This window comes from Bos taurus, chromosome 8, assembly GCF_002263795.3.
Source record: "Bos taurus isolate L1 Dominette 01449 registration number 42190680 breed Hereford chromosome 8, ARS-UCD2.0, whole genome shotgun sequence".
Lineage (NCBI taxonomy): Eukaryota > Metazoa > Chordata > Mammalia > Artiodactyla > Bovidae > Bos > Bos taurus.
This window is the reverse complement of record NC_037335.1, coordinates 100,271,768-100,288,137: the sequence shown is the minus strand read 5'-3', so window position 1 is coordinate 100,288,137 and position 16,370 is coordinate 100,271,768. Positions and strand designations below refer to the sequence as shown.

The 16,370-nt window shown below is 37.6% G+C and overlaps 1 protein-coding gene across 2 annotated transcripts in view; it reads right to left on the bottom strand.

Annotated features, from left to right (window-relative positions):
* Window positions 1-224: 224 nt before the first annotated feature.
* MUSK (muscle associated receptor tyrosine kinase) overlaps window positions 225-16,370 on the bottom strand; it is a 99,458-nt gene continuing 83,312 nt past the window's right edge. The window contains exons 10-15 of one of the 2 annotated variants that reach the window (XM_059889194.1): window positions 15,003-15,178; window positions 14,306-14,329; window positions 9,625-9,826; window positions 8,940-9,131; window positions 7,435-7,583; window positions 225-6,171 (exon numbers count right to left, since the gene is read on the bottom strand). In XM_059889194.1, coding sequence (XP_059745177.1) covers window positions 5,489-6,171; window positions 7,435-7,583; window positions 8,940-9,131; window positions 9,625-9,826; window positions 14,306-14,329; window positions 15,003-15,178 — 1,426 coding nt within the window. In that variant the 3' untranslated portion in view covers window positions 225-5,488. The remainder of the gene's footprint in view (window positions 6,172-7,434; window positions 7,584-8,939; window positions 9,132-9,624; window positions 9,827-14,305; window positions 14,330-15,002; window positions 15,179-16,370) is intronic. The other variant, NM_001192352.3, reaches the window with a different exon arrangement.

The following is a 16,370-nucleotide window of genomic DNA, read 5'->3' as shown; positions in this document are numbered from 1 at the left end:
CTCAGTGGACATGGGTTTGGATTAACTCCAGGAGTTGGTGTGGACAGGGAGGCCTGGCGTGCTGTGGTTCACGGAGTCACAAATAGTCAGGCACGACGAGTGACTGAACTGAACTAAGCTCTAACAGAGAAAAAAATGATAAACTTTTAATTCCATGAATTTATAAATATTGATGCAAGTAAATGTTAATAAATCAGATTTGGTAGTAAATCAAAAGACTGATATGACACCCAAAGAGAGTTTATTCCCAGAACATAACAATATTTCAACATTAGAAAATCAATTCTTACATTTCTACATAGTAACAGATTAAGGAAAAAGCCACAGTCATTTCAATAGACTGAAAATTCAACATTCCTTCCTGATTAATAAAATCTTTTACTATCTTAAAAGACAAATAGAAGTGTCCATTTTTAACATGATAAAAGTGGTTGAAACATGTATGACAAAATTTAATTCCTTAATATATACAATGTTTTTATAAAGTAGCAAGCAAGAAATCTACCCAATAGAAAAATAACAGTAGGAGGCAAATCACAGAGTAAATCAACTATCCTCCAAACACTGAAAAAATGTTCAATCTTATCTTATTTAAAGAAATGTAAGCATAAGCTACAAAAAAAAAAAAAAAAGAACACCTTCAATTATTATACTGGAAATTATTAAAATGCTCACGCTCAGTATTGTTGAAATTGAAAGAAAAAGACTCTTATCTAGCTGGAAGATTGTATACTGATAATTCAAGAAGGTAGTTGGTCAGTGTACTAAAAGCTTTGAAAGTATATCCTTTGATCTAGAAATTCTATTTGTAGGAGTTATATATAAAGAAATCACTTGAGCTGGATGCTCACAAAATTTAACTATAGGATTATAAAAATACTGTATTTTATAATGAAAAACAGAAACAAACCAAATGTCCAACCTTGGAATAATAGTTAAGTAAGTTGTAACTTCATATAACAGAATATTATTTCATCATCAGAAGTTACACATGAACATCATGTTACCCATGAATATTTGTTGATGTTGAAGATGTTTGATACACTCTGATAAAAACAAAGCTTTAACCAATAGAACAGACTGATCTTGTTTTCATTTAAAATGGTTATCTGTCTGTCTATATCTCTCTCGTCTACTCATCTACCTTCTTACCTACATGGAAAAGACTGGAACTATATTTATCATGAGTTAATGTTAGTTACTACTAGCGGTGTTTTTTCATTTTCTTTATTTGTATATTATTGATTTTTTTTCAAAAAAATAAACAAATATGCTTTTTCAATAATAAAGCAAATGCTATCTTAAAATAAAAGTTATATACATATTTTTCTGTTTTGTGCAAAGTATAACAAAGGTTTACTATTTATTAAATAAAATGACTTACAAATCAATCAGAAAATGAACTACGCCATAGAAAAATGACTTATAGATGATTCCCAAAATAAGAACTATAAAATGACCTAGATACAAGGAAAGTGCAATCTCATTAGTAATTTAAAAATAAAAATGAGATCATCTTTATTTATAATCAAGTAGACAAAAGCCTTCTAAAAAACAGAATTAATTCTCTGTGTATGACAGCATATGTTTAGGGCTATGACATCCCCTGTACAATGCAGAGACGGGAACAGTGTTTCTAGAGGATATGACAACACATAACAAAAGCCTTAATTTTGTGCATGCCATTTGGCTTGGATATTCTCTTTCTCAGAATTTCTATAAGGAAATAATTATGGCATGTCCAAATGAGGATGACCAATGCAGTATTGTTCGTAATAGTTGAAAATTGGAAAAAACTGAAATGTTTTCAGTTCAAAAACCCAAATGTTTTAAAAATAGGAAAATAGCTAAATTATGGTACATCCAAAGAAAGGAATATTATTCGGAAATTAAATTGTACTCTTAGAAATACACTGAATGACATAGAACAGGTTTTTAATATCCTGCAGACTGGAAGGAGGGCCCCTTTCCTGCTCAATTGTGATACCAGCAAATGCATTCTTTTGGCACTATGCACAGTCCCTGGAACTCGTCACATTTAATATTCTGCCACTTAATATCACTTGTGGGTGCTTTACTGATGCCGGTCCTGTCCGTTGGTGACAACAGCCCTGTAAATGTCTCTCCTGATGTCTCTTTTTTTTAATTTATACACTGATTTTAAAATGGAAAAAGAAATCTGTATTTACAAAAGAAAACAACACTGGTAAATACTGGGCCCTTGTCCCTGAGATACAGAACCTTGGGACGAGCACCAAGGAAATAAGACAGTGATCTTGACATAGCGTAAAAATGCATTTAGAGCTCACGAAATATACACATTCCATCAGTTGGATTTTTTTTATAAAAGCAACAATGCTAAAATATACATTTTGTTATTCAGGGAAAAGAATGGAGTTGGAAATCGGTAGTAGAAGGGATATACTGTATGCTTTGAAACCAGATGCAAATTATAAATCACCTCCACAGAGCCATCGAGTTTCAGTTGTTTCCTCTGGAATCATTAGAAGCACTTTGGTATGGTGACTGAGAATTCAGCCTCTTGTCACAACCTAGGTTCTGCTGCTCTGTGTGCTTAGCCCAGTTACACAACCTCTCTGTGCCCGTGTCCTCACCTAAAAAAGGGCATAATGATGCTACAACATCACAGGGATGTTGTGTTTTAAGTTAATACATTTACTTTAATTGAAATAAATACATATATTTAGAGGCCTTAGAATATATGTGGTAAGTATTCAAGAAAAGCTAGCTGATAGTATTACTACAATTATTGTCATGAGGTTTCTAGTTGCTATTTTAGTTTTCAGTTTCTTTAAATATTTAATAAAATTAGATGGGTTCTATTATAGTTACTTGCTTGTCCACTTATTCATTCACTATATTTACTGATATATCTATGATTATTTTTGCTTTGAGATCTTGAACACTAGCACATAAAGGGCACACAGACAGAGAATCTGTGAGGCTGCAGAAGGCATGAGGAAGAGACAGCAAAGTAAGGGCAGTTACCCTGCAGTGGGGAGGGAAGCAAAGCAAGCTCCAAGTGGCAGACAATGGAACAAGCTGGTGGAAACCTGGCTCCGAAGGGCAACATGATCTCGGCTGCACCAGCCCCATGGCAGGTCCTCCAAGTAACTCTCACTACCCTGACTCTGCTTTCCTTTTGTTTTAAATTAATTTTCATTTATTTCATGTGGCTGTGCCATGTCTCAGCTGCAGCAAGTGGGACTTTTCGTTGTGGCATGTGGGATCTACTTTCCTGACCAAGGATGGAACCTGGGACCTCTGCATTGGGAGCTCAGAGTCTTAGCCACTGGACCATCAGGGAAGTCCCCCTGCTTTTCAATAGAGTAGCTTTTCTGATTGGCCTGACTTCATGGCTTTTCTTTTATAATAAAACTCTGTCAGCTGAGGAAAAAGATGTCTTTGAAGTTTTCAGAGCCTACATGACACACATGTGTCATGCCATGGATGTCTACAGGAAAGTTCCAGACTTGATGGTGGTCCACCTCAAGTTTTCTGCTTTGCTGGCCTCTTGGCCTTCTGTCTTAGACTCATATTGCAACCTCATTCCTCATCTAGCTCTTTGGATGACTGTCTCAAAGCATGATTTGAATCTAAGGCACGTCTCAAGGTCTCAGTCCTAACTCCCGGCTTCCTTATTTGTAAATCAGAATTGTGAGTCAGTTTGTATTGCCATAGCCCATGGAATCTTATCTGGACTGAAATGGGAGAAAGATGAGAGAAGAGATAGCAATAGAGTTTGAACAGTGGGTAGTCGCTTCAAAGGGGAGGTGGTGTGTGCAGGAGGGCTTTAGAAAGTAAAACTGATAAGAGTTTTCATTGGTGAAAGAGAGGGAAAACTGTGTTTTTGTCTCGGTGGCCTTCAGTGACTATGAACAAGGCATTGCAGGTTTTCTAGCAAAGATGACAAAGTTGTTTGCAGGTGCAATTGGAGATATTAGGTAGAGCCCTCCAGAGGACAGCCGGAAAATCTACTTTCAAGAATTCAGACCATTTCTCCACTGTCCTTACTACCAATTAGGTTGAATGAAAGTAAACTGGCCACAGAGTAGACTGCTATTTTCTCTTTCCCATTTCTTTGCTTTTCAGGAGACTCTGTGTTATATAATATCAGGAAGAAACTCATATCCATGTTGGCCTCAGATAAAGATATATTTTCTGGACTCCACAGGGAAATCTTGTGCACCAAGAATCTGAGTTTCAGAGGGTTTTGTTTTGTCTTGCTTTTTTCTTTTTAAGAATCATAAGATGTAACAAGACAAGTGAACAGTCATGCAGAAAGTTGGTGAATAGCCCTATATTAATCCTGCTACCTATCAAATTGGTTTCTAGAAGGGAAAAAAATGTCAGAATGAGCAAAATCAGTTTGAAATAACTCAGTCACATGAGCATCTTGTGAATTCCCATGTTATAAACTGTGGAATAGTCTGTGGCAATAAAATTAATGAATGACAACTTTGAAATGGGTAATTTCAAAAGCAGGTACAGAAGAAAATAGTAATAGTAATATACTTTGCAAAAGGTATATATGTAACAGTCCATAATGTTACTTAGAAAGTTATTATTTCTGCCAAGGTGTTTGTTGTATAGGTGAAATAAAAGGAAAAAATAGCCAAATACCAAAAAGGAACCAAGTCCTAAATAAAGAAAGATGAGACAAAGAAAAAGGTACCAATAAAATTTTCAAAAAGAAAAGGTAAATAGACACAAAGACATTTTCAGAAAAAAAAAAAACCGTAAGAATAAAGCAAGCAGATTAAATTCATGACACGTGTACACAAAGGAAAACTTCTAAAGAAACAAAGAAAAAGAGAACTAAAATTCACAATAAAAATATAATCTTGCTGATTATCACTTTATTCCTTGGAAACTCTCTATCAATAAAGTAAACCACAACTCTGTCGAATACAAACAAATATAAAAGTGTGCATTAAACTCAAGAAAGAAATTGAATAAAAAACCAACACCCATCTTTGGGTGAGGAGACAATGAATGGTTTTTCCTTCTTTGGAGTTTTCTATGCTTGAGCTAAATTTCTTACAGGAAAATACACTACTTTCCTAATGGACAGGAATGAACTCTATTAAAAATGAAGCTCTCAACCACAGTTCATATTAATTTTTAATACAGCAGAGCCTTATTCTGCTGCCAGCTAATTCAGGAACTGAACAGGATGGCATTCTTTCCGGTACAATATGTAATACAAACTTTCCCTGTGAGGAAGAGTAGTTACCTCCGGTTATTTGACACGTTTTCTCACCTGCCTTTCCCTTCACCCAATTTCCACCCACTCCAGGAGTTCTGCCCAGTCTTTTTTTTTTTTTTTCTGAGAAACAAGCAGCATGGTACCCATGTCTGCTACTATTCTTTGCTATCTGGGTCTCCTGGGGGCTCGGGCGTTGCACTCCTCTGGCTCCCAGAGTCTGAGAAGATGCTGGCGATTTCTCTTCGCCCATCTTGGACCTCAGACACCCCCACGGCCCTCTGCCCGCTCACACATGCGTTCCAGGATTCGGTGGATGCTGCTGAAACTGGGTCTATCTGCAGGCACCTTGCTCCAACACAGACGCATGAGATTGTACAGTTCCAGGGGGCAGTTCTCAGGGCAGGAGAGGATGTTGCCATCCCGCACGTAGTAGATGACCTCCTCGTGGGCCATCCCGTAGTAGGGCTGCAGGCCGTAGGAGAAGATCTCCCAAAGGACCACCCCATAGGCCCACACGTCAGACTCCGTGGTGTAGCGGTTGTAGAAGATGGACTCGGGGGGCATCCAGCGGATGGGGATGGCGTCGTTTTCATTGGCTTTGTAGTAGTCCGCCGAGTAGATGTTTCTAGAGAGGCCGAAGTCGGCGATTTTCACCACCATGTTCTCACCCACCAGGCAGTTCCTAGTGGCCAAATCGCGGTGGACGAACTTGCGCTCGGAGAGGTAGGCCATGCCCGCGGCCACCTGCCTGGCGATGCACAGCTGCTCCGCGCAGGAGAGGGGCGGGGGGCCGGGGCTGGAGGCCTGTGAGCCGGGGGGCAGGTCGCTGGGACTGAGGCCGCGTCCGGGGTGCGGGGCCATGCTGCGGAGGAACTCATTGAGGTCCCCGTAGGCCATGTATTCAAAGAGCAAGCACATGGGCTTCCCCACCGCACACACTCCTGCAACCAAAATAGGCCCCTTGTTAGAGGTTGCGTTTCTAAAGTACACATTGGAAAACATTGTCCAAAAGCAAATGACCAGATCAGAAGAAGTGGGGCCTTGGTTTTCTATTGACAGCATCATAGTTGAATCCTGACCCCCTTTCTTTGTGTAAACATCTACTTCTCTTTTAAGATTCAGTTGATTTATCCGTCCTCTGAGGGGGCCTCTGTTCCTGACCTTTCCTGGATCAGATTTTCCTTCCATTATTCTTTATCCTTAGTCCTGCGTCCTACCTACCAGCCTGTTATAATTATCCATTCAGCTGAGGTTTTTTTCCCCCAACATTTTATCCCTTTAAAAATAGAGATTATGTCTTAAGTCTTCTTTCAATTCCACACACCTACCACTTTTCTGGCGAGCAAGTACTCCATAAATATTAAGCAAATGAATTTATGAATAGATGTTTGCTTTGAGTATGTAATACAGTTGCTCTGTTTTTCTGCTTCCTTTCTGAAGAAGGATGATAAGGAAACTATTTTGTGAAATTTGAAAAATGGGAAAAAAACAGTCAAAGATCTTAGATGAAATATTCAGGTTACTGCAGTTAAACATTTAGGGAAATTTACAAACGTTTATTTTCCAGAAAGAAAAAAATGTTAATATAAATAGAACCTTAGATTTAATACCAAAAAGTTCAGTTCAGTTCAGTTGCTCAGTTGTGTCCGACTCTTTGTGTACCATAAAGGCATTTGTTAATTCTAAAATCTTTCTGTATTTAAGAGGGAAACTGGACAACTTGAAATATTAGGTCAGATGATCACAATTTCACACCAGCATACAAATAGATTATTAACTCCATTATTTTTTCAGGCAAAAATTAGAAGTCTCTGTTCAAAAAGGAAAGGAAATGAAAATGCTGTTATCTTGGCTTGTTTCTTTTGGTATTAGCTTTTAATTCTAGGGACTTTAGCAATTGGTATATTTATATGAACTATATAAAATAAATGAACAATTAAAATATAAAATTGGTAACAGACAGTTAATGAAGTGACAAAACATTTATCTGAGAAAATTTTTAAAACTCCAATTTTTTGAACTTAAGTGATTTAAGGAACTATTCCACTCCCTGGTACAGAAAATATTCTATGGGGAGGAACAGAGACATCTCTCTGATCAAGGAATGAAAGAAAAAACAGAAGTGAAGTTTAAAGGAGAAAAAGCTTGCAAGTCTCTCTTTTCTGATGCATACATTTCTCCACTTGTCCCTAAGAGTTTCATACCTAAGAGTTTCACAATATTAGGATTATCAAATTCTGCCATGAGGGCTGCCTCCCTCTGAAAGTCTGCTTGCATATCTGCTGAGGCTTCTTCTTTGAGCATCTTCACGGCCACCATTGTGAAAGGTTCATAGGGAAGTAAGCCTGGAGCCCTGAGAGATACATTTAATGAGCAAGAAATCAAAGATCAGAAGTATTACACATAGTCACATGATAACTACCCATGTTTGTCCACATCCCCCCACTCATGCAGGCTTTCCCAAAGCCACCGAACCAAAGAAAGATGGTCACACTTAAAACTTCTTGACTCCAATTAAAAATCACTAGTGTTATTTTCAAAACAGATTAAGGTTGAAGATGCGTTATTTATAAATAACAGGAAATCAGAAGTGCCTAGATGATCATTACCATTGTAATCCCTTTATCGCTGGCTAGAATCTAAATTCCTAGAAGGCAGGAACCATGACTTTTTCATCTTTATATTTACAGGCCTACAAGTGCGCCTTTCAGTTTTATGCATTCATGCTAAGTAGCTTCATTCGTGTCAACTCTTTGTGACCCAGTGGACTGTAGCCCTCTAGGCTCCTCTGTCCATGGGGTTCTTAGGCAAGAATACTGGAGTGGGTTGCCATGCCCTCCTCCAGGGGATCTTCCTGACCCAAGGATTGAACCTGTGTCTCTTTCGTCTCCTGCACTGGCAGGCAGGCTCTTTATCACTACTGCCACCTGGGAGCCCTTCATTTTTTTTTTTTTTTTGGTTCCCAATAAATATTTGTGTGAGATTTTCATTAATCATGTAACCTCCATACTAGGGCCACTATATGTAGAGGTAATGTTGTGTCCTGCCCAAGAGCAACAGGCCAAAGTGACAGTCGGTGATTAAAACCAAGTCTACATTCTGTGGCCAAGCTATGTGTCTCTGGAGCTACGTGAAGAGAAGTTATTTTATTGCAGCTCATACAAAGACATTAATTGGGCTAGCATTGGCCCTGATACATACTCCTTTCTTGAGCACGTTATCTGCCATTTCTACATTATTTTTTTCCTTTTCTGTCTTGCCATTCTGTGAACATCTATTTAGTATCTACACATATCAGGCTCTGAGTTCTTAAACTGAAACATTAGTTCAAAGAAAATTTTAAGTGAAGACTATAGCAATTGAAAATGGAAGAGATTTTAGAAATAATACTAAAAGCAATGCAAGAAATTGTTTTAAAATGTCTGACAAGATTCTCTTCTGAAAAATATTCAATTTTGCAAATTGCTTATCATGAGAACACTTTATAAAGATTGTCTCCATAAATACAGCCCTATTTTCCAGCAAAGAGGGAAAATTATCAAGACTCAAACTACAGTACCCAAAACAATAAGGTGAGTTATGTGAAGATTTAGCTAATTTGATAATAAATATTATACATAATTACACAGATATCAAGTTTACGGCCTGGTAGCTGTTCAGACACAAGGTGTTTTAGTGGGTAGATTTTTTTTGAAGTGGGCAACTTTACCTTGCTTGAAAGACCCTTCCAAATGCTCCCTCTCCAATATCTCTCACATATTCAATGTTATTCCTGGGATACTCCAGACTGAGCAACTTGGGATTCAAAAGGAGTGGCATCCTCTGGTACATGGGGTTGGGGTGAAGTCTGTCTAGCAAGAGCTCAGAAGGAAGAGTGGTGAGGGTTACTGCTGCCGATTCTCTGCAGGTAAGACAGGTAAGATCAATAATGAGCTGAGGACCAGGTGAGAGCTTTGTACTCAGCTTCAACAGAGACATAGGAGTTTAGGAGGAAACAAAACAAATTATGCCAAGTTTATGAAAGATCCTTCTGTTTTAGAGCAACAAAGGATTTTAGATTGGCATCTAAAGACACTTTTTTTCTTTTTCTTCAGGAATTTTGTCACCATCCAGTCTGGTAGTGGCAGTGGGGCTGAAGGAGCTAATGGGGAGCAGAAACAACCATATTCTTCCAAATTGTGGTTTTGATTCTATCTTCTGCAAGAAACTAACCTTAGGACAAGGGATCCTATGCAAAAAGTCATTGACATTTTTAAAGATCGTGATGGGGGTGCTTAACTTTAAAACAAGGCAATGGGTGTCATAAAGAGACTATATATATGCTTCCTCCCATCTCCAGTGAAATAAATAAAAATTTTAAAGTGTTAAGTGATGAACTTAAACTAGAGTCTCACCTTTTCTTATTTTTCCATTGTTTTCGTCTTCGGCAGCAATAAAGAGTAGTTATGGTAAGAAGCACAAATACAGCAAAGCTGGACATGATAGAGATGATTACGGTCATAGAGTACGCAGGCGAGACAGAGAAGGAGGGCGAGGAGGAGGAAGGCGCATTTGGAATGTCCACACTTGGCTTTGAGGACGTCATTGGCGGGAATGCTGTAAGTCAACAACAGTGTTTTCATTCATCCTTAAACATTTAAGAAGCAACTTTTGTATTTAAGCAATCAGTAAACTAAACTTAAGACCATGTGTTTATGTATCAGGTTCTCCCTGGGTTTATATCTATAAAGTGCAATTGTAAGAATCCAGTGAGGTCCAGTTGTAAGTAAATCCAGCTTATGTGTGTTAGCCACTCAGTCATGGCCAACTCTTTGTGACCCTACAGACTGTAGCCCACCTGACTCCTCTGTCCTTGGGATTCTCCAGGCGAGAATACTGGAGTGGGTTGCCATTACCTTCTCCAAGGGATCTCCCCAGCCTAGGGATCGAACCCGGATCTCCTGCATTGCAGGCAGAGTTTTTACTGTCTGAGTTATCCAGCTTATAGACTCAAAGAATTTTAAAGATAAGACACAGAGAAAGAACACGTTTTTTCCAAGACAAATGCAGATCCTGAGCTAGTGTTCTTTACAGGCATCATATTGTTTATGACCTGACAACAATCATGGAAATTGTTATTAAGCAAAATATTTTTATGAAATTAAAGTCAGGATTGTCTGAAGCTGAGCTTTTATATATATGTATTATTGCTTTACAAAAACGAATGGAAGAATGTGGAAAATGGAAATAGTAGGACACAATGAGAAAGCTGATTCATCTAACAAACTCATTTCAAACTCCTTTTAAAAAGCTCAGTGCAATATACAAATAAGGTAAAATCTGCATTACTGCTGGAAACCAAAAATATGTGTGTTAGTCACTCAGTCGTGTCCAACTCTTTGCGACCCCATGGACTGTACCCCACACCCCCAGGCTCCTCTGTCCATGGAATTCTCCAGGCAAGAATACTGGAGTGGGTCGCCATTCCTCTTCTCCAGTGAATCTTCCCACCTAGGGATTGAACCTGGGTCTCCTCAGAATTGCAGGCAAATTCTTTACCGTCTGAGCCACTGGGAAAAGCCCTGATCTCATACTAAATCTCACTAAATCTCTTTTCCATCTGAGCCACCAGGGAAACCAAAAGATGTCATACTAAATCTCTCTGTTCATGGGGTGCAAAGTCCATTGTATATCTATTAAAATCACACTGTCAATTATATTTTAAATCCGTTTATTTGATTAAGTAAAGAAAACACGGATAGAAAATATTTTAATGATCAACAAGAATGTCTTAATACTAAAGAATGAACTTTGTACCCTAAAAAGAGAGATAAACTTTATTTTTAAATATTTGTGGGATACCAATAGACATAATCTTTTTTGTCAGGTCATAATTACTAAGATTATGTATCCAAGTAAATTTCAAAAGAAGAAATTATGCAGATCTATTCTTTGATCAAAATGCAATTAATAGTAGATTAAATAAAATCCAATAGGACATTAAAAAAAAGAAAGAAATTGATAACCTTTCAATCAAAGAGTAGAAATTAGCCATAGTTACAGATTACAAAATAACTTCCTAACAGTGTTTATGAGATTTGGCCAGAGATGTGCTCAGTGATAAACTCATAGCATTATCTCCTTCCATTAAATTAAAAGAATGAAAGTGAATGAGCTGAACATCTAATTCAAGACATTGGAAAACAAACAAAATCGACAGAAAACAAAGAAAAACAGGTGATAAAGTAACAGCTGTGTACAAGCAGAAATTAATAAGTTAGAATACACATAACAGAAATGATAGACTTAAAAATAGGTCAATAGTCTTATAAATATTTATCAAGTAGTCTAATCAGTGGCATTTTAATTTTAAAAGAAAAAGAAAGGCACAAACATACAAAATTAGGAATGATAAAGTCATTTTAACAATAGATTCAAAGGTCAATAAATATGAAGTAATATATAACTGTGGAGTTACATTTTAAAAATCTTGAGGGAAATGATAGAAACATACTAATTACCAAATTGAAGAATTAAAAATCTGAAAATAGTCATAATCAGGAAATTTAAGTTATTATAGTATTATGATTACATTCTTTCAGTCTTAGAAGAGATACAGTTTTATAATATGTTCCAGTAAGAGAAAAATCTTTCAGGTTGTTTCAGGAAGTTGTAATACTAATATCACAACCTGACAATGTTAGCACAGAAGAAAAGTGCAGACATAGATTATAGAACATAGATTTAAAAGATCCTAAATGAAATATTAACAATTAACTGCAATATAGTAAAAACACACACACACATACAATGATTTCATAGAGGAGCTATATTAATATAACACATCACAAAGTCAAAGGAAAACTTTCATTGCTGTCAGTGCTTGAAGCCATTTGAAATAGGATACTTGTAAAAGCAGAGATTATAAGGGGTGCCCATGTATGACTTTTTAGTCTAGTTGTGGACACAGTGATTTTTCCCTGAGCACCAACAGCTAAGTAAGTGGATTTTAAAGCTTATGGAGACGGAGTTTGGTCACCCCTGTGGCTCCAGCAGGTACCTGGAACTAGAAGAAACTCAGCACAGCAATAAATGCAATAAATAAAATATGTGTGCAGGACCAATGACAGCATTTCTCATCAAGCGTCACAGCAGTGATGGGCATTACAGACTTGCCAGGTTCCTCTGTGATGGTTTGAAAGCTGCTCGGACTTTCTTTGGACTGAGACATTCAAAGATTTAAAAAATCAATCCAAGATGAGTGGGAGTGAAGTGTGAGTGAAAGTCGCTCAGTCATGTCCAACTTTTTGCAACCCCATGGATTATACAGTCCATGGAATTCTCCAGGCCAAAATACTGGAGTGGGTAGCCTCCAGGGGATCTTCCCAACCCAGGGATCAAACCCAGGTCTCCCACATTGCAGGCAGATTCTTTACCAGCTGAGCCACCAGATGAGTGGGAAGGGGGATTTAAATCAGAGAGCTAACCTTCCTGCTAATAAAAAAACAGGACCAATCATTAAAAGAGAGAGGGGACTATTATTGTATCTGCATTTCACCAGAGCCATTCATACCATATTTAACATGTGAAGGAATGTAATGAAATTTATGGAATTGGCAATGTAACCTTATTAGTATATATAAGGGTAATTTTTAATCGATACTATCAGAAAATGGAATTAATTGCATAGTAAGAGAATAAGCCACGATGATTTAGTAAGATTTTTTTCAAGATGAAAAATTGGCACAGGTTCAACAAGAATTTTATGCATTTAATTGTTTATGGGTTTAATTGTTTCTTCTTTCAGGAGAGTTTTACTTTCTCAGTTCTTGTTTTTTGTTTCTGATCGACTTGCCCTCATCTTCCCTAGAGCAATATCAATTATCTCTTTGGGTCCACATTATCAATTTCAGTCTCCAGTTTCTTTCCTTTTAATCTTTTTCTTCTCTCATCAGTTTTATCTCTTTATCCGTTGCCTTTAAACATCAGAGGAGTCTTATTCACTCATTCATCCACATATTAATGGACTTATTAAATGAATATTGATTATTAAGTGTCAAGGACACTGTGGTGGACATGACAACTCTCTATGTTAAAGTACTTAGCTGGGAAGCAATTAGAAAACAAATAATTACAATAAAATATGAAGAGTGTTACAAGAGTGGTGAGAACAAGGATGCTTGTGAGAATCCAAGGGTAGCCCGAGTCCAGGTTTCGGCATTCTGGCTAGGTTTTCTAGAGTAACTTTTAAGTTAAATATTAAGAGTGAGTAGGTGTAACTGGTCGAAGGTATATGTGTGGGTGCGGCCATGGGGAAGGGGGTAGGGGGAGTCAGGAGAGATAGTATTTCACAAAAAAGGAATAACATGTGCCAGAGCCTGAATCAAGCAGTGCCCCTGCTTTTCTAAAACGGTACCTACAAGTTTCATTGTTGAGTTGGGGAAGGTCTGTAGATAAGACTGCAGAATTCTTTCCTAGAGATTTTGAGATGACCCCTTTAAAACTGTTTGATTTGACCCAGTAAACTATATACCAAAAACCAGCTGTTTTAAAAAAACACCTGTCTTCCAAAAGAAGGACCAGTTGTCACAAAGAAAGAGCATGAATTGGCTCAATGAAGAGAGACTGTACTTTAAGAGAAACTATACTTCTGTCCTAGACATCATAAAATATGGATGTAAATAGACGTGCACGAATCCAGTTACATACACATAAGGTTTCAAGGGCACAAAACACTTTTTTCCTCTATAAAGAATTAGGTGATATAAAAATCATGAATGTGAAATCAAAAGATGATAATTTAAATTGGCTTATTTTATGGCCATAGAAGGGACAATGCTGCTCAATAACTTTGGGATGGAAATAGGATTTATATCATTCACTAAATATCGTGCTCTCCATGGCCTAATTAGGAGCTGTAAACTGGGATCTCCAATGATCTGCCTTCATATTCTACCCTGGATGAGTATAGTGAAAAGCCTTTAAGAGAGAGAGACTGTACTTTGTCCTAGACATCATGAAATATGGGTGTAAATACGCATGCATGAATCCAGTTACATACACATAAGGTTCAAGGGCACAAACAAAAATACTTACTTGTTAGGTTTTCTTTTTTATAATCTGAAGGGGAAAGGATAAAAATTTGTTTTAGGAACATCCAGATAGCTCCTATGTTCTGTGAGAGAGTGCTAAGAAATACAAGTTCCCTTTCAGCTTTTTAATATACAACGGGAAAACATTTTTTGCATTCAAATGTGAAAGGATTGCGTCTTTGGAATGAATCCAGCTGTTAGGGCTAACCACATAGTTCCTTACAAATGAAGTTCATTAAAGCAACATGCAGCCATTCAGCTTTGTTTCGTGAGATCAGCATTTTCAAACATGTGGCTTATTTTTGCATGCTGAAGAATCTGCTTCCTTGGCTAAGAAAGAGGACTTTATTTCTTTATTCCACTTCTCTGACAAAATATGAGATGTTTCTTAGCCATTGCTCTGCATATTCCAAAAAATGTTATAAGCTGTCATCAGATCTGCTTATGAAGTAAGGTAAGATCTTCAACAGCTCTGAAAAGTACTCTTTAATTTCTTTTAGAACAAATGGAATAAATCCTTATGCTGCTAACTGGTGCAATTAGGATAGCAGTAGGATTCTATTATTAGGTATGGAAGGAAGGCAGAACTCAAAAAAAAATTAGAAATGCCTAGAAATGATAGGAGATTTAAATTCACACCTCAGTTTTCTCAAAATAGTGCATTTCTCTGAATCTCCAAGGTCTCAAGAGAACTCTGTTACCTAAGTATGGCAGTCTGGTACAGGCCATGGGGTCCCAGTGCATGCTAGGGAGTTTGTTGCAGTCTGGCATGGAGAACAGAAGCATCCCGGATCTGTAGAGTTCCCTGTGGGTCTTTTCTTCCACCACCAGCCATTCTTTTGCACAGAAGAGCTCCTTTACTGCCAAGCAGTATTCTCTAAAATGATTTAAGGAGAACAAAATTTAATGAATCACTGCACCCTTAAGCCAAATTGGAGCCTAAATCCTATATTTTCAAAGCATCATTGTAGTATACTGTCTGTTCTTGCAAAAGTGTCCATGTATAGATCCTTTTGTAAAAAACGTGAGACTTAATGAAATATATAGTATATTATCCTGTGAGATGAAATACTATCTTGTTTTTAAAACATCACTAATGCTACTGGAGGAAAGAACTTTGAGGTTCAAAAGGTAAAAAGATTAGAAATCCCCGGTATGTTTTTTCTCAACTTCATATTAAAATCACTACAAAGGTTCAGAAACAAGTTATACAGAACTTTAAAAGCACACACATTAAAGTCAGGGATCATTGTCAAGCAGTCTCCAGCCTGAGAGGTTTTTCTATAATCTCAGGGCTGATGGGCAGCGCTTGAGGAACACAGTCAGTGTCTCTGTGTGCTTTGTTCTTTGAAACAGAGTAACATCACCTTCCTGGATGGTTATAGAAGAGCTTGGGGGTCCATACCCTGCCCTGCCCTTGGAGAAGCTGAGTCCTGTGCCATAGCTGTGTGTGCTTTGATCTGAGAGAGCTAGAGTAACGTCCATGTGAAAATGAAGCTGTAACTGTCATCTCTGTGTTGTACTGTGAGTGGAGACTCTGCAGAAGGAAATGACTACCCATTCCAGTATTCTCGCCTGGAGAATTCCATGGACGGAGGAGCCTGGTGGGCTCCAGTCCATGGGATCTCAAAGAGTTAGACACGACTAAGAGACTAACACACACACACGAGTGAAGAGGCTGAAGAAAGACGAGGTAGACTAGTTGGATTCTATAGAATTTTGTGGCTCAATATTTGTTCAAGTTTATCTTATAGAAAATAAGATAGACTACACAGGAGAAACCAGGTTAGTTCCAAATTAAGATATTTGGGATGCATAATAAGAGGATATTAAAGATGAATGAAATTAAGGATAATAGCAGTGTTATTCATTCAATATTTGAAGTGTAGAGTAGGAAAGTGTGTGTCCATACATGTGTATGTGTACCTACATATACATATGTGTTTTTTAATGCTCAGGCCTACACTCCCACTTTTCCAGGCAACCACTTGCCAATATGGACCAAATGAACATGTGTGAAATGACTGGGCTGTGCATACAGATGTGATGGGATACAATGAGGGTCATGA